This window comes from Tiliqua scincoides, chromosome 4, assembly GCF_035046505.1.
Source record: "Tiliqua scincoides isolate rTilSci1 chromosome 4, rTilSci1.hap2, whole genome shotgun sequence".
NCBI lineage: Eukaryota > Metazoa > Chordata > Lepidosauria > Squamata > Scincidae > Tiliqua > Tiliqua scincoides.
The window spans coordinates 220501150-220525437 of record NC_089824.1 but is presented as its reverse complement, the minus strand read 5'-3'; the positions used below and the strand labels follow the sequence as shown (position 1 = coordinate 220525437).

The window sequence follows — 24288 nt, the reverse complement described above, 5'->3', positions numbered from 1 at the left end:
TGGTCAAAAGTTTCGTGACAGGCATCATTGTCAACCAGCAAGAAGAACAGGTGTATTGGAAACAGACCAAGAGGCCTGCTGTATGTTTCCTCTGATCCCACTCCTATGTTTCTTCAGAGGATGGTGGGAATCATTCTAGTAGCACCTCCTTGGCCCAGGTTGCCATGGTTTCCAGGTTTAATCAGTAAGTCAGTCCACAAGAGTTGGAATCTTTTGATTGTAAAAGATATACTGGTGCAGCGCTCAGTGTTCCATCACCAACTTGCTTTCTTTTGGTTGACGGATTAGGTGCCTCCTAGCAATGCTGTTGCTTCTGCCTTTTTTTCCTGTTGGCTCCTGTGGTGTCTACCTAGCAAATCTGCAGTACCACAGAGATGTCCATCCACCACTAAAAAGAGTGCAGAGATATCCAGTCTAGGGAGAAAGTTTTGGAGACTTAGAGTTTCTCTTTTCCCAGCACCTATTGCTCAGAAGGGATCTTAGAGTTCTACCACCCATCCTGTGATTGAAGGAGAAGCAGTACAGTTATTCTTGATTCACTAGATCAAAGCAATGCTTTGTCATGGCGCACCCCCAAACAACAAAAAGAAAAATGAATGAGGGTTTCCCTCTCTCCCCAACAAGGATGTGGAGTGCAGTTGGGATTCAGACTCTAGCTTAGGGGTGTCCAAACATTTTTGCAGGAGAGCCACATCATCTCTCTGGCACTGTGTAGGGGGCCAGGGAAAAAATTATTTTACATTTAAAATTTGGATAAATTTACATAAATGAATATATTAAAGATGGAATATATGAATGAATGAAGGTCTTGCAGTAGCTCAAGGCTTTTCCTTCGCTGCCGCTGCTGCATCACAGATGTGAAACAGCAAGTAGTGGAGGGAGCCCTCGTCCCACAGCTCACATGAGAGGCTGAACAGTTGCCCTCATACTGAACAGTTGCGTCGGGCCATCACGGGCTCCAGCGAGTCTCTGGAAGGCCAGAGGCTCACTGGAGACTGGGGGCTGCCTGCAGGCCGCAAGTGGCCCCCGGGCCGGGGTTTGGGCACCCCTGCTCTAGCTCCTGCAGTTCCCTTTAGTGAAGGGGTACTAGGGGAGGAAGGGCCAGTCATAACAGATCCATCTCCACTCCATGTAGAGATGCCTACAAAGGGGCTCTGTAGGTCGCAGGACCCCCAATGTTCCCACAGCAAATCCAGGTTGTGCTCCTGCCATTGTGATCTTGGCCATTCTTCTAAATCTCCCAGGGTTTTTTTTATTCCTTAAGAGAATTAGTTCATGGAAATCACCCAGAGATTCCTGTAAGGACATGCAATCCGTTTCTCTTTTGCTCTCACTCTTAGAGAGAGGTGTCAAAGGTTTTATTCGAGATCTCCAGAAGCCTCCAGTGCAAGTATCACAGCAAACTAAATAAGCAATAAAAAGAGTTGAAGTGGCCAGAACACTGGCTATATATTCCACTACTTGCTAGAAGCGTGTTGGGATAGATGCAAGGATAATAATCTAACAACTCCTGAAATTGTTACATGACATGCCCATAGCAATTTCTAATATTTCTCCCCTTCTGGTGGAATTCTTGAGCGGGAAATTTTGCTTTTCGTTTACTGGATTTTCCTGCTGTGGGCCCCCACAAGGCTTGACAAGTACTTCTAAAAAATGTCATGTGTCCTTTGGAGAGAGGCTTCTCTCCCCTGTTCCTGCTATCCCTACTAATGGGGGCAGCAATTATGAATCTCCTTATCAAACACAAATACTCATTCATAATTCCAGTGAAACCAGCTAGTTAAATGCAAAGGGGTGCTGCTTCTGACGGTGGGAGAGATCATTGCATCTCATTGGGCAGCTACCGCCCGCCTTAAGCTGGGCAGTCCCCAGCCAGTAAGGTGTTGCCTCGCCACGGGGTGCGTGGGGTTTAGGGTGAAAACCGACAAGCGAGTCGACAATTCTGCACCATGCAACAGAAAACAGAAAACTCCTGCCCTAAAACTGGGCACCTGGACACTTGCTCCCAGTGTGGAAGGGATTGTCACTCCTGAATCGGCCTTTTCAGCCACACTAGACGCTGTGCCAGAACCACCATTCAGAGCACGATAACATAGTCTTCCGAGACTGAAGGTTGCCAACAACCGTCCAGTGTCTTGACTCATTTGTTAATGCGCATAGCTTGGTTTTCTCCAGCGTGGCAGCAAAAATCTCTTAAGAACATAAGAATAGTCCTGCTGGATCAGGCCATAGGGCCATCTAGTCCAGCTTCTTGTATCTCACAGCGGCCCACCAAATGCCCCAGGGAGCACACCAGATAACAAGAGACCTCATCCTGGTGCCCTCCCTTGCATCTGGCATTCTGACATAGCCCATTTCTAAAATCAGGAGGTTGCACATACACATCATGGCTTGTACCCCATAATGGATTTTTCCTCCAGAAACTTGTCCAATCCCCTTTTAAAGGCGTCCAGGCCAGATGCCGTCACCACATCCTGTGGCAAGGAGTTTCACAGACCAACTACATGCTGAGTACAGAAACATTTTCTTTTGTCTGCCCTAACTCTCCCAACATTCAATTTTAGTGAATGTCCCCTGGTTCTGGTGTTGTGTGAGAGGGAAAAGAGCATCTCTCTGGGCTGGGGCACCTTCCTTATGAGGAAAGGCTACAGCATTTGGGCCTCTTCAGCCTAGAAAAGAGACGCTTGAAGGGGGACATGATTGAGACATACAAAATTATGCTTGGGGAAGATAAAGTGGATAGAGTGGTGCTCTTTACACTCTCTCATAACACCAGAACCAGGGGACATCCATTAAAATTGAGTGTTGGGAGAGTTAGGACAGACAAAAGAAAATATTTCTTTATTCAGCATGTGATTGACTTGTGGAACTCCTTGCCCAGGTGTGGTGACAGCATCTGGCCTGGACGCCTTTGAAAGGGGATTGGACAAGTTTCTGGAGGAAAAATCCATTACTGGTTACAAGCCATGATGCATATGTGCAACCTCCTGATTTTAGAAATGGGCTATGTCAGAAGGCCAGATGCAAGAGGGGGCACCAGGATGCAGGTCTCTTGTTATCTGGTGTGCTCCCTGGGGCATTTGGTGGGCGGCTGTGAGATACAGGAAGCTGGACTAGATGGGCCTATGGTCTGATCCAGTGGGGCTGTTCTTATGTTCACTCTATCCTTCCCGTGCATAATTTTGTATGTCTCAATCATGTCCCCCCTCAGGTGCCTCTTTTCTAGGCTGAAGAGGCCCAAACGCCGTAGCCTTTCCTCATAAGGAAGGTGCCCCAGCCCAGTAATCATTTTAGTCACTCTGTTTTGCACCTTTTCTCAGTAGCCTTTGGTAAGGGACTGTGTCGAATGCCTTTTGGAAGTCCAGATTTATAATATCCATGGGTTCTCCCACATTCACATGCCTGTTGGCCTTTCAAAGAATTCTAAAAGGTTTGTGAGGCAAGACTTACGCTTACAGAAGCCAGGCTGATTCTCTCTCAGCAAGGCTTGTTGTCTATGTGTTTTTGAGATTCTATCTTTGAGGAGGCATTCCACCATCTTATCTGGAATAGATGTTATATATCTATAGTTTCCTGGGTCCCCTCTCCTTCCCTTTTTAAAGATCTGTGTGAAGAATTGATTCATAAATAAACCAAAGATTATGGTCCCAACTTGTGTCCTGTGTCCCCTTTTCTTCCCTTTACTAGATTGACCTAAATTCCAAATCAACGTTCATATAATGTAGAAAGAAAATACTGATATATCATTGTTTGTCTTGGCTTCAGCATCATTACCAAAATTTAATTTCTCTTCAATGTAAACTAAGGTCACTTGGTGCCTGCCATGAGATCAGCAGGTTTCATGTAGTAAGGGTGTTTCATTTCTGTGACTAGGCATGTGATTGATGAAACATAGTAAGCAACATTCTGAAACCCTATTTTTTGTGTATGTGAGTGGAAGGTGGGTGGCTAGTTCTGATTTTTATTGACTAGTTTGTCTCCTAGGTAATGGATGCATATTATGAGAAGATTTTCTGTCCCAAGTCCAATGGTGCTATCTTCTTGGCTGTGTGCCGGGGAAAGGTAGGTGTTAATCAAATGTGTCTGCCCGAAGGTTAAAATATGTGCAGAAGATGGTCTTCACAAAGCAATGAGAGAAACTTTTATAGCCCTGTGGTAGCTTGTTAACTGTAAAAACGTTACTAAGTGGTAGTGATGGACAAGCTCCCACAGATTGGCTTGGAATAAACTGAGCTATTCTCCCTGCCACCCCTCCCCCCCAAAATAGGAAGTAGCTCTACTTACTCAGAGATGGATGCAGATGGATTCAGACCTGTCACAGCACTTGTTATGAGCATAATGGGGACCATTCTCTGTGTATGGTTTTAATGCCCACCAAACATACTTGACAGCCTTTTCTTCCTTCACAGGAGTTAAACTGCAAACTGTTAATTTAGTTACCTGAGGGACTCAACAGTTCCCAGATACCATATCAGTGCAGTCAATAGGAAGCTTCACCATCTCCTGCAATACAGTATAGATACAGGGGGTGGCAGAAGCTTCACTGTTGTGGGGGAAATCTTGTTAATTCTTGTCCTAATTTGTAGTTGCAGCCACTTAAAGTTGCAGCCACTTTTGCACTTGTACTTGCAGCCACTTATTTTGTTGGAAGCTGTTTCAGCTTTGGAGAAGTAGGTTGTAAATATTGTTATTGAATGTTAGAATACATTTACAACACAAATCTATCAAAAGTATAAAATAAGCAGCGTATGTCCATTTCTAAAGCTGAATCAAATGCACTGTTGTGGACCAAATTAAGAAACTTGCATGAAAAGTTTTAATAAATAAAAAAATAATTGGGTTTCTTTGTACTGAGAAGACGCAATAATAATCAACAATAATGACTACAGAAAGGAATATTGGTTAATCAAATTTTGTACATCTTTCCAATAATCCTGGGTTTCCAAGCCGCCCTGGGTCCCTTTGGGGAGAAGGGCAGGGTATAAATAAAGTTTATTATTATTATTAATCTGTATAATGTCTCTGCTCTTCTTCCAGTTTAATTAGAGAATAAAATAAAACAACCTATTTCTGAGGCTATCATTCAAGTGGTGTGACTATTTTATATATGAACTTTAGTCATCTTTCTAAAAAATTCCAGAGAGAAAAAGTTAAACAAAATACTGAAAAAGTGACATTATGTCTACCGTACAACCACTACTTTGTAGAAATTCATGAGAATGTTTTACAGAAGGTGACAGTATCAGATCTGGAAGATGGAAGCCAGGCTGGAGTACAGAAGACAGGATAGCAAATCAGTTAGTGCTGCTACTCTTGGCAAGTTACGTGGCTCAGACTGAGGAATCTGGATATGGAGCAAGTGTTACATAGAGCCAGCTAGTTCTTGGGGTCACCAGGGTAGAATAGGAGTACCTGTGGCTGGGCCATTTTAGGAGGGGTGCTGCAAGGCACCAGCAATCATGCTGCTAGCTCCCTCAGTCTGGGAGTTGTTGGCATAGTAAGTAAGATGTCTGAGCCCTGCTCTTGGAATTCCCAGTTCAAGACTGACTGTGCCTTATAAGCAGGTGAAATCAATGTAACTCCTATTGGAGAAACTGGAAGGAGTTGAATGCAGCTAAAACTTCTTTTGCCCTGATAGAACTGTTACTGGACTTGCTAGATGATGCTAGACTTTACTAGACCTTTTTGGAACTCTTTGATCACTAGTAAACTAGTGGTAGCTCGAACCAGCTTGGCAAAATCTTAACCTCTGATGCTTGTCTGCCCCCCCCCCCGCCTTCACAACCTTATCCCTAATGAACTTTTTACCTTGGAGGGAATCTTTCTACATCTATTCGTCAAGGAAACCCCTACATAGCTGCCATGTAATTCCCATGGGTCGCAGAAAATCCTGGGGCATGTTCTAAGGTACATAGCCAGTTTGTGACCTGCACTGATGTGGATAATTGGCCTCATTGTTGCCCTGCATGAACAGATCATCTTGGTGCATTACAGAAAAAGATCAGTAGTAGTGAGTCAGTAGTGTTTCAAGGGAACACCCATCACTGTTTAGCTTTTCAGTAATTACTTCATGATAAGCTTCCAAGGAACTTCAGGATTTCCTGGAATAGTTTGTAAACTGCTGCTGTAATGTAATCTCGAAGGAGCGGGAAGATCTGTAAACAGGGAGTTGTATCTGCATGTTCCTGGTGCAGATAAAGTTGCCTGTGTACTGAATTTCTTTCAGGCCATAACCTCTCAGCTTATTCTCATAATTTCTAGCATAGTTTTGTCCCTCATAGACTGAAAAATCCTAAAGTTTTGCCTGTGGCCTCAGAGCAGTCAAGCAGAGAAACGTGGCTCAAATGTTACTAGAACCCTGCTGCAGTTTTACATTCTGCCATTTATGTACAATAGCTGGGCACTGGGTACAGCTGAGCAGCACAAGTGGGTTCAACTTGAATTGAATTGAATTGAGAAATTAAATGAGTTCTTTGCATCTGTCTTCACGGCAGAAGACCTCGGGCAGATACCGCTGCCCGAACGGCCCCTCCTAACCGAGGAGTTAAGTCAGATAGAGGTTAAAAGAGAAGATGTTTCAGACCTCATTGATAAATTAAAGATCAATAAGTCACCGGGCCCTGATGGCATACACCCAAGGGTTATTAAGGAATTGAAGAATGAAGTTGCAGATCTCTTGACTAAGGTATGCAACTTGTCCCTCAAAACAGCCACGGTACCAGAAGATTGGAGGATAGCAAATGTCACGCCTATTTTTAAAAAGGGAAAGAGGGGGGACCCGGGAAACTATAGGCCGGTCAGCCTAACATCCATACCGGGTAAGATGGTGGAATGCCTCATCAAAGATAGGATCTCAAAACACATAGACGAACAGGCCTTGCTGAGGGAGAGTCAGCATGGCTTCTGTAAGGGTAAGTCTTGCCTCACGAACCTTATAGAATTCTTTGAAAAGGTCAACAGGCATGTGGATGCGGGAGAACCCGTGGACATTATATATCTGGACTTTCAGAAGGCATTTGACACGGTCCCTCACCAAAGGCTACTGAAAAAACTCCACAGTCAGGGAATTAGAGGACAGGTCCTCTTGTGGATTGAGAACTGGTTGGAGGCCAGGAAGCAGAGAGTGGGTGTCAATGGGCAATTTTCACAATGGAGAGAGGTGAAAAGCGGTGTGCCCCAAGGATCTGTCCTGGGACCGGTGCTTTTCAACCTCTTCATAAATGACCTGGAGACAGGGTTGAGCAGTGAAGTGGCTAAGTTTGCAGACGACACCAAACCTTTCCGAGTGGTAAAGACCAGAAGTGATTGTGAGGAGCTCCAGAAGGATCTCTCCAGACTGGCAGAATGGGCAGCAAAATGGCAGATGCGCTTCAATGTCAGTAAGTGTAAAGTCATGCACATTGGGGCAAAAAATCAAAACTTTAGATATAGGCTGATGGGTTCTGAGCTGTCTGTGACAGATCAGGAGAGAGATCTTGGGGTGGTGGTGGACAGGTCGATGAAAGTGTCGACCCAATGTGCGGCGGCAGTGAAGAAGGCCAATTCTATGCTTGGGATCATTAGGAAGGGTATTGAGAACAAAACGGCTAATATTATAATGCCGTTGTACAAATCGATGGTAAGGCCACACCTGGAGTATTGTGTCCAGTTCTGGTCGCCGCATCTCAAAAAAGACATAGTGGAAATTGAAAAGGTGCAAAAGAGAGCGACTAAGCTGATTACGGGGCTGGGGCACCTTCCTTATGAGGAAAGGCTACGGCGTTTGGGCCTCTTCAGCCTAGAAAAGAGACGCTTGAGGGGGGACATGATTGAGACATACAAAATTATGCAGGGGATGGACAGAGTGGATAGGGAGATGCTCTTTACACTCTCACATAATACCAGAACCAGGGGACATCCACTAAAATTGAGTGTTGGGCGGGTTAGGACAGACAAAAGAAAATATTTCTTTACTCAGCGCGTGGTCAGTCTGTGGAACTCCTTGCCACAGGATGTGGTGCTGGCGTCTAGCCTAGACGCCTTTAAAAGGGGATTGGACGAGTTTCTGGAGGAAAAATCCATTATGGGGTACAAGCCATGATGTGTATGCGCAACCTCCTGATTTTAGGAATGGGTTAAGTCAGAATGCCAGATGTAGGGGAGAGCACCAGGACGAGGTCTCTTGTTATCTGGTGTGCTCCCTGGGGCATTTGGTGGGCCGCTGTGAGATACAGGAAGCTGGACTAGATGGGCCTATGGCCTGATCCAGTGGGGCTGTTCTTATGTTCTTATGTTCTAACTCTGGCTCATTGTCCACCATCATTTTTGTCCTGTTTTCATTTGCTCCTAGATCAAAGTGCTGGTGGTAACTTTTAAAACCTTAAATGTGTAGGGATTGGAATACATAAAGGACTACCTCCTCTCATATGAGCTCCCTTGTGCGGCTGTCTTTAGAGGAGGCTTTTGTTGTGTCCCATTCCTGACAGCGTTGAGGTGGGTGGGCAGGTTTGCAGGATTGCAGGAGCACCTGGATTCTGGAGCACTTTGTGCTTGAAAACTAGCTGACTCTCCTCCCCCATCCCACCTTATGCCTTCCATAATAAGTTGAAAATGCTGCGCTTTCTTTAAGCCTTGGTTTAGTTTTGATCTTCATTGGATCATTCTGTTACTGCTGGATTTTCTTTGCTCTTCTTTGTACTGTTTGATTGTTTTCAGTTGATTGTACATTTCACTCTAATTTTGTATGATGTTAGTTGTTCTTTCCCATTTTGGAGATAGAAAGCCAGAATATGGGATGGGGGATTGTATTTAAATAGAGTGGGTCTTGGATTAAATCAAACATGAATGCTTTTGAATTAGCAGCTCTCAGACTATGAATCCTGTCTTCAGACTGGACAAGCAGCTCTGCAGCATCTTCAACCTTGCAGGACTGTGTCAGTAACAGAAATTATTTACTTGTCTTCAGGCCAGTGAAGGTTTTGACTTTGCTGATAGGAGTGGACGAGGTGTCATCATCACCGGCCTTCCTTTCCCCCCTCGAATGGATCCCAGGGTCATTTTGAAGATGCAGTTTTTGGATGAGATGAGGGCAAAAGCTGCTGGCACACAGGTAGAGTGAGACTCTTTATCAATTGGTATGCATATTTTTTCTTGTTAGTTTGCAACTTTTTGTGTGAGTTTCCATCTTCATTTCCCTGGCAGTGTTGTAGGCTTTCAAAATTAGGCTGAGATTCCCAATTGGCTACTACAGATGCAATCTGGGTCCATCAAAATGTAATCATATGTGTACCATTAAGGGATTTGTAGGCAGTTACCAATGGGCAAAACCCTCTTACCCACACATGGTCTAATAGTAAAGCCTTAATTTGTCTAAAGGGCACTGCCACTTTTCTGAAACTGCTAGATTGCTTTATGTGTAATAGGTTGCAAATACTTTTATTTACTTTATGTTTAATATTTGCAGTGCACTTCTTTCTTGAAGGATGATATTGATTTTGTTCTGGGCATTTGGTTCTTTTAAAAAGAAAAATAGCTCTACAATGAAAGCTCCACATTGAATTACAATAAGATTATTCTTTCTTTCCCATACTTAGTACTTATCTGGTAGCACCTGGTACAAGCAGCAAGCTTCTCGTGCTGTGAACCAAGCCATTGGCAGAGTCATCCGGCATCGACAGGACTATGGTGCCATCTTTCTCTGTGACCACAGGTGATTTCCCTGGCTTCGGTAGAGTTCCTGCACAGTAGAATAGGCCTGTCTTTTTCTCCTTGCCTCCCCCCCACTTGCCTAGCATACCTCTCCGACCACTGGCACCTCTTTACTTCGCTACTGTGAGATAATTGTTTTAGAGTGCTGCTATCGGCTAATTTTAAAAGACACTCTTGATAGATATATTCAGGAACTGGCTGGCTGGTTAGATTTAGAAGAACTATGAGCAGCAGTTTCTAATTATGTAACACTTTTATTGCAGTCCTGGGAAGAGACTCAGAGCCCAATCCTGTGATCCGCGGCATGGCTCCGACCGCAGACCACAGTAGCAAATATGCCGTAAGGCATGTTTGTGGGGCTTACTGCCGGGCTCCCGCCGGAGCTAGCCTAGGCTGGCGCACGGTGGTTGCCCGGGTTCCGTAGCTCGGCATTCTCCAGGACCACCGGGCTGCGGAACGGGAGACGGGGGAGTGGCCGGGAGCGGCCTTCCGGGGAGGGGGGAGGTGTAGCCGGGGGTGGGCAGGAGGTGTGTTGGGGGAAGGGAGAGAGGCGGAGCCACAGAGCCGAGCTCTGCAGGATCCAGGGCACTCGGGTAGGGCTGTGCACCCTACATGAGCGCCTTTACTTTAGCGCCAACCTTTTGGATGGCACTAAAGTGAGTAGCCCCATTGCGGGGCTGCTTCCCTTACTTGGGGGAAGGGGACGAACAGGAGGCAGTGGGAGCCTACCACGGGGCCGCCGAGCCTGGGCACTGCGGGCAGCTCAGGATTGGGCTGCCCATTCCCAAACAAATGACATTGACTGAACCCTCACGAATGGTTTAAATGCCCCTCCTGAATGTACAAGAGTGGCTTCAATATTGAGGCTGATCACTGAGATATCAATCAAAAGTGTTCTGTTCAGAAGATGGAGCCAAGCTGCAAGTGGACTCTGGGGTGATATTTCCAGAATGTTTTTGCAGGGATGCCTAGCAGATACCATGATGCTAGAGTTCTGCATATGCCCTCTCTGTTCAGGAGAATGCAGAAGGGCTCGTGGACCTCAGTGGGGTCATCATCCCACCCCTGAGCATTTGGGATGTAGTCCACCCACCTTTTCATGGCTGATGAAGTTTAGCCCTTGAGCTTTAGCACTTCTACACCAGCAGAGGTTGTAATTGAATGTTGATGGATAAAACCTGCAGACAGTTGAAAGGAGGGTGGAGGATTCTTCTGAATTATCATCAGCTGTGACGAGCAGATAGTTACAATGGTGCATACTGCACAATTTTGCCTCTAAGCAAAGTTCTGCGGCAGCAGAACCATCTGCAGAGGATCAAGGACATGTACTGCCACCTCCACCAAAGCCTAACAGAGAAGGAGCTGTAGCAAGGGAGGGCTCCCCTGACAGCATGGTCTAAGATGCTGTCTTTTGGCCTTTTCAGCCACACTAGACGCTGTTCCAGAACCACCTTTCAGAGCGCGATACCATAGTCTTTCGAGACTGAAGGTTGCCAACACCTACAAAACTCACAGATAAGTTCCATGTAGGTTTTGCAACCACAAAAAAAATCTTATTCAAATTAAATTTTTCACCAAGTTGTCATTTCTCCCTGCATCTGAGTATTGGCAGAGTTGGGTTGAAGTTTTGGAGGAGCTGTGGTTAGCCAGAATTGAAAGATTTGGGCCAGGACGACATTTGCAGCCCTGATAGGAAACTGATGCCAATCTTGATGAAGAGCACGCTTTTATGGAGGTCAAATGAGCAGTTATATGCCTTGTGTAACAGACCTTCTGTTACTCATATCATATCTAGTGCTTCAGTGTCAGTAAGTGTAAAGTCATGCACATTGGGGCAAAAAATCAAAACTTTAGATATAGGCTGATGGGTTCTGAGCTGTCTGTGACGGATCAGGAGAGAGATCTTGGGGTGATGGTGGACAAGTCGATGAAAGTGTCGACCCAATGTGCGGCGGCAATGAAGAAGGCCAATTCTAAGCTTGTGATCATTAGGAAGGGTATTGAGAACAAAATGCCTAATATTATAATGCCGTTGTACAAATCTATGGTAAGGCCACACCCGGAGTATTGTGTCCAGTTCTGGTCGCCGCATCTCAAAAAAGACATAGTGGAAATGGAAAAGGTGCAAAAGAGAGCGACTAAGATGATTACAGGGCTGGGGCACCTTCCTTATGAGGAAAGGCTACGGCATTTGGGCCTCTTCAGCCTAGAAAAGAGATGCCTGAAGGGGGACATGATTGAGACATACAAAATTATGCAGGGGATGGACAGAGTGGATAGGGAGATGCTCTTTACACTCTCACATAACACCAGAACCAGGGGACATCCACTAAAATTGAGTGTTGGGAGAGTTAGAACAGACAAGAGAAAATATTTCTTTACTCAGCGTGTGGTTGGTCTGTGGAACTCCTCGCCACAGGATGTGGTGACGGCATCTGGCCTGGATGCCTTTAAAAGGGGATTGGACAAGTTTCTGAAAGGAAAAATGCATTACGGGGTATAAGCCATGATGTGTATGCGCAACCTCCTGATTTTAGAAATGGGTTGTGTCAGAATGCCAGATGCAAGGGAGGTCACCAGGATGAGGTCTCTTGTTATCTGGTGTGCTCCCTAGGGCATTTGGTGGGGCACTGTGAGATACAGGAAGCTGGACTAGATGGGCCTATGGCCTGATCCAGTGGGGCTGTTCTTATGTTCTTAGGAAAGACTGTAAGTATTTCAGAACACAGATCAGCGCAGTGGTGTCACTAGGGGGTATGGTGGTGTCGGAGAAAATTACACCCCTCCTGTCCCCTCAGAAGTGGTGACACCTCTAGTGGTCAAAATTTGGGAAACCTTTTGGAAAACGTGTATTTATGAATAATACCATCATGTTATATATAATTGGAAAGGTCATTTCATGCAGAATGTAATGAAACAAGCTATTCTGAATTATCTGTATTCTATCAAACGTTATCACTAATTAACCAGAACAAGAAAACACAACTACCCTGTGTAACAAAAAGTGGATCAATTCAAAACTGACCAATAAGACTGATGGTTCCAAGATCCAATAAGGTGGTGTTTTGACACAGCAGGAATCCAAGACATTGGCATCCTTCAGTCTTGGAAGAGTATGGTATTGCGCTCTGAAATGTGGTTCTGGAACAGAGTGTCCTCTCCAGTGCACGAAGCCTGGGTAAAGTAGATATGGAGGATAGACTGTTTCCCATGCAGCAAATCCCCCCTCTCCACGTCGCTGAAATGGTCCAATGGAAAGGCAGAGGCCAATACAGTTGGTTCCAGTGGCGTCACAGGAGTTGCCAGAACGTGACTGTGTTCAGCCATGAACTACCTCAGGGACTCCAGCTCCAGATTTTGCCTCGAGGTTGACTCCTGAAGCCTTTTCCATAACTGGATGTAGCCACAGGGCAGAGGAGGTTTAGGATCAGAGTTTTCCTTCTCTCAGATGAGCTGCCTTCCCAGGCTTACAAGTCCCATCTACCTGGTGGCTGTCCAGTCGCCTCTTACGACAAGTACAGCCAAACTGAGGGCCTATTCTTATCCCCAGCCCCCAGGGGATAGGAATCCAATATGGTATTAGTATCAGTCAGCTCTCAGTTCTGTGTATCAGAGCTAATACTGGAACTCTTATTCAGTTGTGTGAGTGTCAAATAGGCTAATTTCTTTTTGCTTGTTACTGATTTGTTGGGAGACCTGTACTGTTATATATTAAAATAAATTAATAAAGTTAATGGGGGTACACCAACCCTAGTGATGCCTCTGCATTTAGGCTGTGCATATGATATTGTAATTTATTCTTTGTGGTCTAGTATGGGAAGAGATCCATCATGGGGTTGATGCAGTGAGCTCTCGTACTGGGTGACAAACCCTAGTGACACCTCTGGATCAGCATGTACTGCTGGTAGGTGCCAGAATCTGAACTGAGGGAAGAGTATAGAGTAGATTTGAAAGCACATATTTGCCCTTGCCTAGTATTGAGGATGGGCTAGAAGTTAGCAACTTAGCCAAGATCTATACCTGTATATCAGAATGAAGTGATAGAGTGTACAGCTTCAGGGTGTAGGCTGGGGGATAAAGTTTTTAAATGCTTCTGAGTGTAAAAAACAGCACCATAATCCCTGCAAGAAGGATATTCAGAAAGAAAAGTTCTAGCTGAGCAATCTTGTTAAATTAAAAGGGGGACATGGATTCTCCATCTGTAGTCTCTTCTGCCACTTCATGTTTGTTGCAGATGTGCACCCAATCTCATTGCCCCCCCCCCACATGTACACTTACTAGCACAGTTGCTTCCAGGCCAGCAAAATAATGTATGAAGGACTTGGATTACATAGATTATGTCATCATTAACAACCATGTAGGTTACCTAGCCTTACATGGGTAGAATATTTCAGCAGCTTCTTATGGACTTGGGGCAAACAGTAGAAGCAGTTGCAAACTCTTTCCTCCATCGACAAAGTGCACATGTTTGAAGGAGATCTTGAGGCACTTTACTGCCTTTATGACTTCTGGCCAGCACTCCAGGCAGCTCTTGCAATCCCAGAATTTCACACAGCTTCTGCTGCTGTTTTACCATTTCATCTTTTGTAACAAGGAAGACCTAGGAAGATGCAATGATAAGAACACCTGAGTATGAGAAGACATCCTGCAAAGGGTAATTGGTCTACCAGTTACTGGAGGCAGGGTTTAATGGAATTTCTTACCTCTACCATCTGGGCAATTTTCCTTCTAGCTCTCATTCTGCATCAGTCAGGAGTTCAGGGTTTTTTGTTTTTTGTTTTGCATGGCTCCGTAAATAATTTTTTTTTTTTTAGTAATTGGGGCCAAGCTAAATGTTTCAGTGCATCTTTGGCTTACATTTATTCATATGTCAGAGCCCTGCAGTGACACTGTTGAATCTGACAGCTGAGGCAGAGGGCTTTTAACTCTTTACTACTGCATGTTTCCTGCTGAAAAACTTGCCATTTGCTACATTTATCTTGTTAGGACTCAGTAGCCTCTTTGAAGAGGCTATTTTAAACTGAAAAGCAGCGTAGAAGAGGCAAATCCTCTCTACTTTGTGAAAATACTTTGAAAATTTTTTAAAATTTCAAATGGCATTTGGGGGTACGGGGGAGGAGTGATTTGATAGTTGGGGATATCGAGGGGGCCCAATGGAGTTCTTATATGCTGTTAATCTTAAAACGTTTATATTTTAGCTGCTGTTTTTAGGCTAGTGTAGTTTTAAATATTATTTTTCTTACATGTTTTATCTTTTTATGTCAGTCCAGAGAGCACTCTTTCCAGAGGAAGTGTTCCCATTTGTTTTATTCTTGGTTTCCTTCTCCCTCTTCCCATTGTTTTAGTTAGAAAGAAAGAGTGAACTTTTCCTAGCATTGCAGCCCAACTGGCAGAGCCAGTGGAGTGATTCAGGAGATGCTACTTTGTGGTCCACGGCTCTCCTGCCCACATGTTTTCTGGAAGACCTGCTGCCTACAGAGAAATGTGTGGTTGCGTCTCCATTCTGCAGAGCAAAGCTGCAATTAAAAGTCCAATCCTAAACCTCGGGGCTGCCTCAAGGAGCAGCAGTGCTGAAATGGCAGGCACTGTATCCTGTGGGGCCAGGGCAGCCACTGGAGTCTCCTTGGGGTAAGGGAATAAACATTCCCTTACACCTTGTCAAGCTCAGCGGCTGGCAGTGGGTTTCCTCAGAGCTATGCCCACTATTTAGCGGGTGCAGAACTGAGGAGGCCCACGTCAGGCTTTCTGGCTCAGGAGGCACACAGAATTCAGCAGCAGAGTCTGCAGCCATCCCATCCTCCCCTCAGTTCATCCGTCCTCCACCCAGTTCTGCCCTCCCCCCGGCCCAAAAAGCCTCTCTGCCAGCTGGTGGAAGTACTTACTGTTGGGCATGCTCCACTGTCATGTTCTTGGCACAGTGGCCCAGTACTGATTGGAGTGGGCCTCAGTGCCAGTGCCATGTGCTCTCTGCTGGCACAAGAGTGCCTGATGGCAGTTGACAAGGCAGTGGGTGGCTGCCAATGCTGTCCTGGCTCAGGATTGGGACCTAAGTCCCCTTGTGAGATCACTGAACTCTCAGAGGAGGGTGCTGTAGTTGCCATCCAACAAGGAAGCTCCCTTGGACAACAGGCACAGCTGAGATTCCATTCCAGATCATCGATTGGCTTCAAGAAAAGGTCAGCATATAGTGAGCTAAGTTGGTGACTGAGTACTCTCCCCCACCCAGTATTGAATGGAGTAAACTACACCCCCAGTTTTATTGGTGGATCTGGATGGTGCTTGTCAAGATCCTGGAATCCAAATGGACAGGGTCAAGCATAAGGGAAACAAGAATTTTATCCTCTTCCCTCTCCCTCCATCTGCTTCAAGCTCTTCCACCAGGGAGAGAAACAGTCAGCAATAGTACAAGATCTAGAAGCAGACAAGATCTAGAAGCACTCACTTTAGCAGAACTGTTAATTTTTATTTATTTTTCAATTCCTGACAGGTTCATGAATATAGATGCAAGAGCCCAATTGCCTTCTTGGGTCCGTCCTTATGTGAACATTTATGAAAAGTTCGGGCACGTGGTCAGAGATGTGTCTCAGTTCTTCCGCGTTGCACAAAAAATTGTAGGTAACTAACAATGAAACAAGTGGAGGTGAAAACTGATAGGCTCCAAAATTTCTAAGGCTTACATTTGACAATTCTTCTGAAGGCATGCAGGTGATTAGCCAGTTGCTTATAGACTGTGTTTGGACTCTGTGATACTTAGCATTGTCAGAATGCTCTTAATTTAGAAATTCGAGAACCCTGGAATTCGATTTAACCGAAGTAAATATGTGTCTCCTTTAACCAGGAGCCTTTGAACCCTTGAATGGTGTGGGCACTGCATCTCTTAGAAGTGGCCTATTTCTCTCATCTTGTTGGGATTTATTAAAACTAGACTGAACTACAGAACCTTTTGCAAAACTTCCAGTGCGTCCTTAACGCTTCAAATTGCTCCCAAAGATTGGGGCATTTTCTGGAGCAGCTTCTAACCCTCCTTGGCAGGCCAGAAAGGGTCCTCAGGAATAGCATTTATTGACTGTGCATCAGACAGTTGATCACATCATCAACTATATGAAACATTATTTTCACATGAAGTAGATCTGCAATGTGGGCCTCCTAAAATTGTAGCGTGGAAAATGGCCCTCAGTATCGTTTCTTTACGATGACCCCATACGACCTACTGTTCTGCCTTGCATTTGAACTGATGGCTAATCTAGTCTGTGGTAAAATCTTCCTCCCCGCTTGGCAGAATGCTGAAAATCTTTCCCACAGTGAGGGAGAGCTAGTTCGGCCAGTCTGACAGGAAGAGGTAGTATTAATAACTTACAGATATTCGGATAGCTTTCATTGAGCCTCACAACTCAATGAAAGAGGTCACAACTATTTCCATTTTATTTCCTCTATGAAAGAGGTTACACTATTTTCATTTTATAAATGAGACAGAGACTTGATCCAAAGCTACTCAGTGAGTTCCTTCCTGTTCAGGAATTTTCATGGCTCAAATGGGTGGAAAAACCTCTTGGGGAATACAGCCAGAAGTGAAGTCATTTGACTTCAGTCATTGTTTTTCTCTTCAGTTCTCTGCCATGATTGAGCCTAGCATTTTGTTTCTAACAACATCCATATTCATAAGTAAAGTTTCAGCTCTTCTATAGCATTGGTTGCTATAGCATAGCAAGTACAGGCATTTTCTGCTTATACAGGTTGTGCCTTGTTATCCACTGCAGTTCCATTCCAGAAGTCTTAGTAGATACCAAATCAGTGGAAAAATAACTTTAAAAACCCACTTCCAGGTTTCTTGCTCTATACCAATGCATTCTGGAGCAGCAATGGAGGAGCAAAAAACCCAGTAGTGGGTCCTTAAAGCTATCTTTAACCCCAAGAAGCTTGCAACCAATGCAGTTTAACAGCGCAAAGGTAGGAAATGGAATTTTGGTACTTTTTTACCTTGTTACAAGGCATTTAAAGGTGGACACTGGTATCAGTGGATAATGAGGCACAAGCTGTAGCTTTAGGTTTCATCCAGAAAGAACAAACTCGCAGAGCTCTTTTCTCAGTGTGATGGGTTTAATGTGTGCAGCACTTGTTGCTTTTCCTGCTCACTAGATATGATGGTGGCAAGCCATGGTTTCATGTGTCTGCCCCATTCTCTCAATTTGGGGGGGATGGGACTAATTTTGCATCCAAAGGGGTGCGTGAGTGTGGAGAACTGCACTTCTGGCTGCCTCAGGAAAGATGAGACAGATTCATGAAGGTACACTGCTCAACACAATAAAGGGAACACTTAAACAACACAATGTCACTCCAAGTCAATCACACTTCTGTGAAATCAAACTGTCCACCTAGGAAGCCACACCGATTGACAATCAAGTTCACATGCTGTTGCACAAATGGAGTAGACAACAGGTGGAAATCATAGGCAAGTAACAAGACACCCCCAATAAAGGAGTGGTTCTGCAGGTGGTGACCACAGACCACTTCGCAGTCCCTATGCTTTCTGGCTGATGTTTGGGTGACCTTTGAATGCTGGCGGTGCTGTCACTCTAGTGGCAGCATGAGGCGGAGTCTGCAACCCACACAAGTGGCTCAGGTAGTGCAGCTCATCCAGGATGGCACATCAATGTGAGCTATGGCAAGAAGGTTTGCAGTGTCTGTCAGTGTAGTGTCCAGAGCATGGAGGCGCTACCAGGAGACAGGCCAGTACACCAGGAGACGTGGAGGAGGCCGTAGGAGGGCAACAGCCCAGCATCAGGACCGCTACCTCCGCCTTCATGCCAGGAGGAACAGGAGGAGCACTGCCAGAGCCCTGCAAAATGACCTCCAGCAGGCCACAAATGTGCATGTGTCTGCTCAAACGGTCAGAAACAGACTCCATGAGGGTGGTATGAGGGCCCGACATCCACAGGTGGGGGTTGTGCTGACAGCCTGACACCGTGCAGGACGTTTGGCATTTGCCAGAGAACACCAAGATTGGCAACCTCGCCACTGGCGCCCTGTGCTCTCCACAGATGAAAGCAGGTTCACACTGAGCACATGTGACAGACGTGACAGAGTCTGGAGACGGCAGGGAGAACGTTCTGCTGCCTGCAACATCCTCCAGCATGACCGGTTTGGCAGTGGGTCAGTAATGGTGTGGGTGGCATTTCTTTGGGGGGCCTCACAGCCCTCCATGTGCTTGCCAGAGGTAGCCTGACTGCCATTAGGTACCAAGATGAGATCCTCAGACCCCTTGTGAGACCATATGCTGGCGCGGTTGGCCCTGGGTTCCTCCTAATGCAGGACAGTGCTAGACCTCATGTGGCTGGAGTGTGTCAACAGTTCCTGCAAGATGAAGGCATTGATGCTATGGACTGGCCCGCCCGTTCCCCAGACCTGAATCCAATTGAGCACATCTGGGACATCATGCCTCACTCCATCCACCAGCGCCACGTTGCACCACAGACTGTCCAGGAGTTGGCAGATGCTTTAGTCCAGGTCTGGGAGGCGATCCCTCAGGAGACTATCCGCCACCTCATCAGGAGCATGCCCAGGCATTGTAGGGAGGTCATCCAGGCATGTGGAGGCCACACACACACTACTGAGCCTCATTTTGACTTGCTTTATGGACATTGCATCGAAGTTGGATCAGCCTGTAGTGTGTTTTCCCACTTCAATTTTGAGTATGACACTAAACCCAGACCTCCATGGGTTAATAAATGTGATTTCCATTGATGATTGTTGTGTGATTTTGTTGTCAGCACATTCAACTATGTCAGGAACAAAGTATTTAATAGGCATATTTCGTTCATTCAGATCTCGGATGTGTTGTTTAAGTGTTCCCTTTATTGTTTTGAGCAGTGTATATCCTGTATCAAATATGCTACCTAAATAGAACCTCTGTCTTCAGAGATAATATATTTGATGACCCGATTCTGTGATGCCTGACATCATCTTGTCCTGCTTGTGGCTTTCCAAAAGTTTTCCAGTACTAGAAACAGAACGTTGAAGTGGATGGATCTTTCATTTGATCCAACATCCAACTATGCTGTGTTATTTCAGTACTGGATCTCATAGGCTGGGTCATGCAGTTCATTTAGAAACTTTCTGGCCCTGTGAGAGCCCTACAATAGCTGCTATTAATTTAGTGTTTCATTGGACACTATTGGACAATTAAGGAATTGTCACCACGCAGCTCTAGTGGAAAGTTTCTTCTCAGTGTTGTTCTTATGAGGTCAGCTCCTGCAGTTCAACATTTTGAATTTCTCTTGTGTAATGCTTCTGATTTGTGTTCAGATGCCACAGCCACCACCTCGTGAGTCCTCTTGCACCACAACAGCCAGAAAGCAAGAAGAATCCGCAGCTTCTGCTTCCCATGAGCAGTTTCTTTCTGTGACCAGAGCAAGCAATTTGGATGACCACGTTCCTAGTTTGAAAAGAAAGAGAATGGGTAAGTGCATTTCTCCCAAATTGCTCCCCTGAATGTTTTTAATCTTTGTGTTAAACAGGTTTAGCATGCGAGCAAGGAAAGGAGGGACTCATCTGCTGCTTGCAGTACCCTCTTTCTCCTTTAGTTCCCATGAGTCATATGTGGCACCAAAGGAAGAGGAACATTAGTCAGACTTGCTGGTTGCCTGTCTTGGGAAGCTGCTTTTTCAGTCATGGTGGTACACTGGGAAGGCTAGATTCCAGTTAAGACATTGCAATACTGACCACTATTTGCAGGTGCACCTAAATTAGCATTTCTCCCTCCTCTCAAGTTGCTGTATCTGCAGTTCTGCCTACCAAATAATAGGGTTGTCCTCCACAAACAAGGTCGAATTGTCAGGCGAAAGGTGCTCTTTTGGACCATGGCCTGCAAGCCTGGTCATTTTTAATTGGACTATCGGACAATCCAGCCATGAAGGCCTTAGCATGTTCATAAAGGCACAATTTGCCTTTGGAGAAGAACCCATCTTCTGTGTTTCTATACAAGTCACTGGCCTTTGTGTTGTTTGGAAGTCCAGAGCACTGGCTCATGCACAGACAGAATGGGAGGTGAGTCTATCACATGTTTGTACCAGGATTGTTGGCTTTTCAGAAGTCCAGTCCTTTGTTGGTCATGTGTTTAAGTAGAGACTAACCTCTTCCAGGACAGAAGTTTGTATTTCACTCTAGGAGTTTACAGAAAGCTATCTTACACTGAGTTAGGCCATTTGTTCATCTAACTCAGCATTGTCTACATAGACAGTGGTCCTCTTGGAATTAGAGGGTCTTTCTGATCTGGAAATGGCAAGGATTGAACCTGGCATCTTTTGCTTGCAAAGCATGTGCTCAGTCACTAAGCTGTGGCCCCCTCCCATGGTGGTGTTCTGGGTAGTCTAAATTAGATGCTATATTCCTCTCCCTCTTATGTACTTGACTATCTCTCAGCCAGAGAGAAACCAGTAAGGAAGAGACTAAGACAGCTAATATTGTAAAGCCATTGTACAAATCGATGGTAAGGCCACACGTGGAGTATTGTGTCCAGCTCTGGTCGCCACATCTCAAAAAGGATATAGTGGAGATGGAAAAGGTGCAAAAGAGAGCAACTAAAATGATTACTGGACTGGGGCACTTTCCCTATGAGGAAAGGCTACAGCGTTTGGGCCTCTTCAGTCTAGAAAAGAGGAGCCTGAGGGGGGACATGATTGAGGCATACAAAATTATGCAGGGGAAGGATAGAATGGATAGAGAGACGCTCTTTTCCCTCTCACATAACACCAGAACCAGAGGACATCCACAAAAGCTGAGTGTTGGGAGAGTTAGGACAGACAGAAGAAAATATTTCTTTACCCAGCGTGTAATTTGTGGAACTCCTTGCCAGAGGATATAGTGATGGCGTCTTGCCTGGATGCCTTAAAGAGGGCTTTGGACAAATTTCTGGAGGAAAAGTTCATTATGGGTTACAAGTCATAGTAGGTATGTGTAAGCTCCTGGTTTTGGAGGCAAGCTGCCTCTGATTGCCAGATGCAAGGGAGGGCACCAGGATGAGGTCTCTTGTTATCTGGTGTGCTCCCTGGGGCATTTGGTGGGCTGCTGTGAGATACAGCTGTGAGAGACAGACCAGGGACAGACTGCACTTGCTCCCAGTGTGGAAGGGATTGTCACTCCCAAATTGGCCTTTTCAGTCACACTAGACGCTGTTTCAGAACCACCTTTCAGAGCGCGATACCATAGTCTTTCGAGACTGAAGGTTGCCAACTACGTGTGAGATACAGGAAGGTGAACTAGATGGGCCTTTGGCCTGATCCAGCGGGGCTCTTCTTATGTTCTTATGGGCAAACGTTTCGGCAGGAGGGCCACATCATCTCTCTGACACTGTTGGTGCCTGGGAAAAATTAATTTACATTTTGAATTTGAATAAATTTACATAAATTTACATAAATGAATACAGAACTTATATGAATGAATGAATTTTACTGAGCTTATTTATAATACACAGGAGCGCTATAATATAGGCATGTAGAACCATATGAGAACAATGAACTTCTTGCCACACACTTCTTGTACAGTGAAAGCATACAGACCAAGCCAGAAACACATGGAGATATAAGCAGTCACAGGCCAGCATGGACTCCAACAGTCTCCAATGGGCCAGAGGCTCATTGGAGACTGGGGGCTCCCTGCTGGCCAGATTGGGGGTTCCCTGAGGGCCACAGATGGCTCGAGGTCTGGGTTTTGCCCACCGCAGTAAGGGAATGGAAGGGAAGTGCTTATAGATTGTGTATCTTGTGTCAGATAAAGGAATGACCAGCCTGTGTGTACAGTATGATCAAGGTCCAAACTCCTCAAGAATGCAGCCTGGTAGTCTCTTGGATGCCCTGGAGCACAATGAAAGGAGGTGCAGAAAGGCCAGGGAGGAAGATGGTTTGTTGGGAGAAGAACAGGTATGACTTTTCACTGGTTTTAGTTATGTTTCATTGTTTATGCAACTGTTTTTACATATACTTTTATATAGTTTACAAGCAGCTTTAAGTGCCCATCTGAGAGAAAAGTGGGGCAAAATTTAATTAATAAATGCTCAATTTTAGTGGCAGTAGGGAAAAAGCTGCTTCTTCCTTGCCCTGTAGCACACAGCACAGTAATGCTAATAGGGAGTTGTGTTCAGTGCCAAATAATAAAACATAAGACTGCATCCTTTAATTACCTAGGCCCACTTCAGTTAAGCACAAAACTTCCATTGATTTCAGTAGGATTATTTAAGCATGCAACTAACAGCTGGAACTTGCCCTTAATGGGCCTTTGAGTTCACACAAGGATTGAGGAATTTGTCAGTGAAGCCAGAAGCTGGCTCCGCTTTCCAGAGCATAATGAGGCTTATTTTTATTTTCAGGTGCTCTTTGAATTATTTATTTACTTATTTATTTGGAAAGATGTATATACCTCTTCTCTGAGTCTCTTTGAAATGGGATGGCAATACAGATTTTTTGCACTTTTTGTAATCATGACCTATTTTGGGATCCAGACCTTGGTTTGTATCCAGAGATGTGCTTGGGTTTACCCAGTTTTATGGCATAAGGATCTGTCATTCAGAAGGAAGAAATAAAAAATTATACTGGGCGCACTCAAGCACATATTTTGATCCAGGCTGATATTAGTTTAATTTTAATGTTGTAGATACAGGTATAACCTAATTATCCACAGATTTTTCACTTGAGGTTTTATCATATCGAAATGAGGGGGGCCCTTTAAATTAAAGGAAAAACCTTTTCTTTACTCAGCCTCATTTACCACTGTCATGCAGGAGAGTGACAGCAATCAATCAATCAAACTCTCCCCAAGGGCCTAGAACAGCTTAGTTTCAGTTTACTCCAAGGCAGGTGACCCCTCCCTTCCCACTGGAAAAAGCACAAAAGATTATCACCTTCCCTTTGCATTCTCTTTGCATTTTGTCAGAGGGAAGGAAGGGGTCGCTTGCTAAGCTGTTGATTGATTGCCTGTCTGCTGCTACTCTCCCACATTACCATGGTAAATAAGGATCTTTTTTAAACCACTGAGGAAAAGGACATTGTTTTTTTTAACTGATGTAATTTAATTCGATTTTTGGCATCTGTGGAGGTTCTGGGAATGGAACCACCACGGATGCTAGACTCAGCCTGTGCTGTTTGTATTTCTCCAGTGGTTCCAGGATGGGCCAGACTTTACTCCCGACTCACCAGTTTCCATTTCTCTTCATGCAGGGTTGAATGTAATGCATTACATTGGTTTCTGTGAGGCCTCTTCCATCTCCTATCTTCTCTGCCTCCAGTTGCAATGCAATGGCTCCTGTCTGCTTTTTTTCCTTCAGCACCCTACAGAGGCAAAGCAGGAGCATGGGAGAAGGATGCTAGCTCTGTGTCCCTCTCCCTTCTGAGTAAATTGATGGGGAAGCTGTTGAAATGCTTCCTTACCCCAGAACCCCAAGAATGGAAGTTAGCAAGTATCTTCAAAATGTCCTTTTTTCTGTATTGAAGCATGGCTACCCTATTCTCAATGTATTGAACACAGAATGTGGTTATCAGTTTTTGTGGGGGCATGTCAGAGGCAAAGCCTGTTGTCTAAGAGAGGCATTTCAGAACATCTCAGTTGTATTAT

At 45.1% G+C, this 24288-nt stretch overlaps 1 protein-coding gene across 3 annotated transcripts in view; it reads left to right on the top strand.

Moving 5' to 3' along the window:
- Positions 1-24288, top strand: part of RTEL1 (regulator of telomere elongation helicase 1) — a 110011-nt gene that overhangs the window by 57130 nt on the left and 28593 nt on the right. For all 3 annotated transcript variants that reach the window (XM_066624029.1, XM_066624030.1, XM_066624028.1), the window contains exons 23-28: positions 3985-4062; positions 8945-9088; positions 9573-9688; positions 16175-16298; positions 19990-20143; positions 22453-22601. In XM_066624029.1, coding sequence (XP_066480126.1) covers positions 3985-4062; positions 8945-9088; positions 9573-9688; positions 16175-16298; positions 19990-20143; positions 22453-22601 — 765 coding nt within the window. The remainder of the gene's footprint in view (positions 1-3984; positions 4063-8944; positions 9089-9572; positions 9689-16174; positions 16299-19989; positions 20144-22452; positions 22602-24288) is intronic.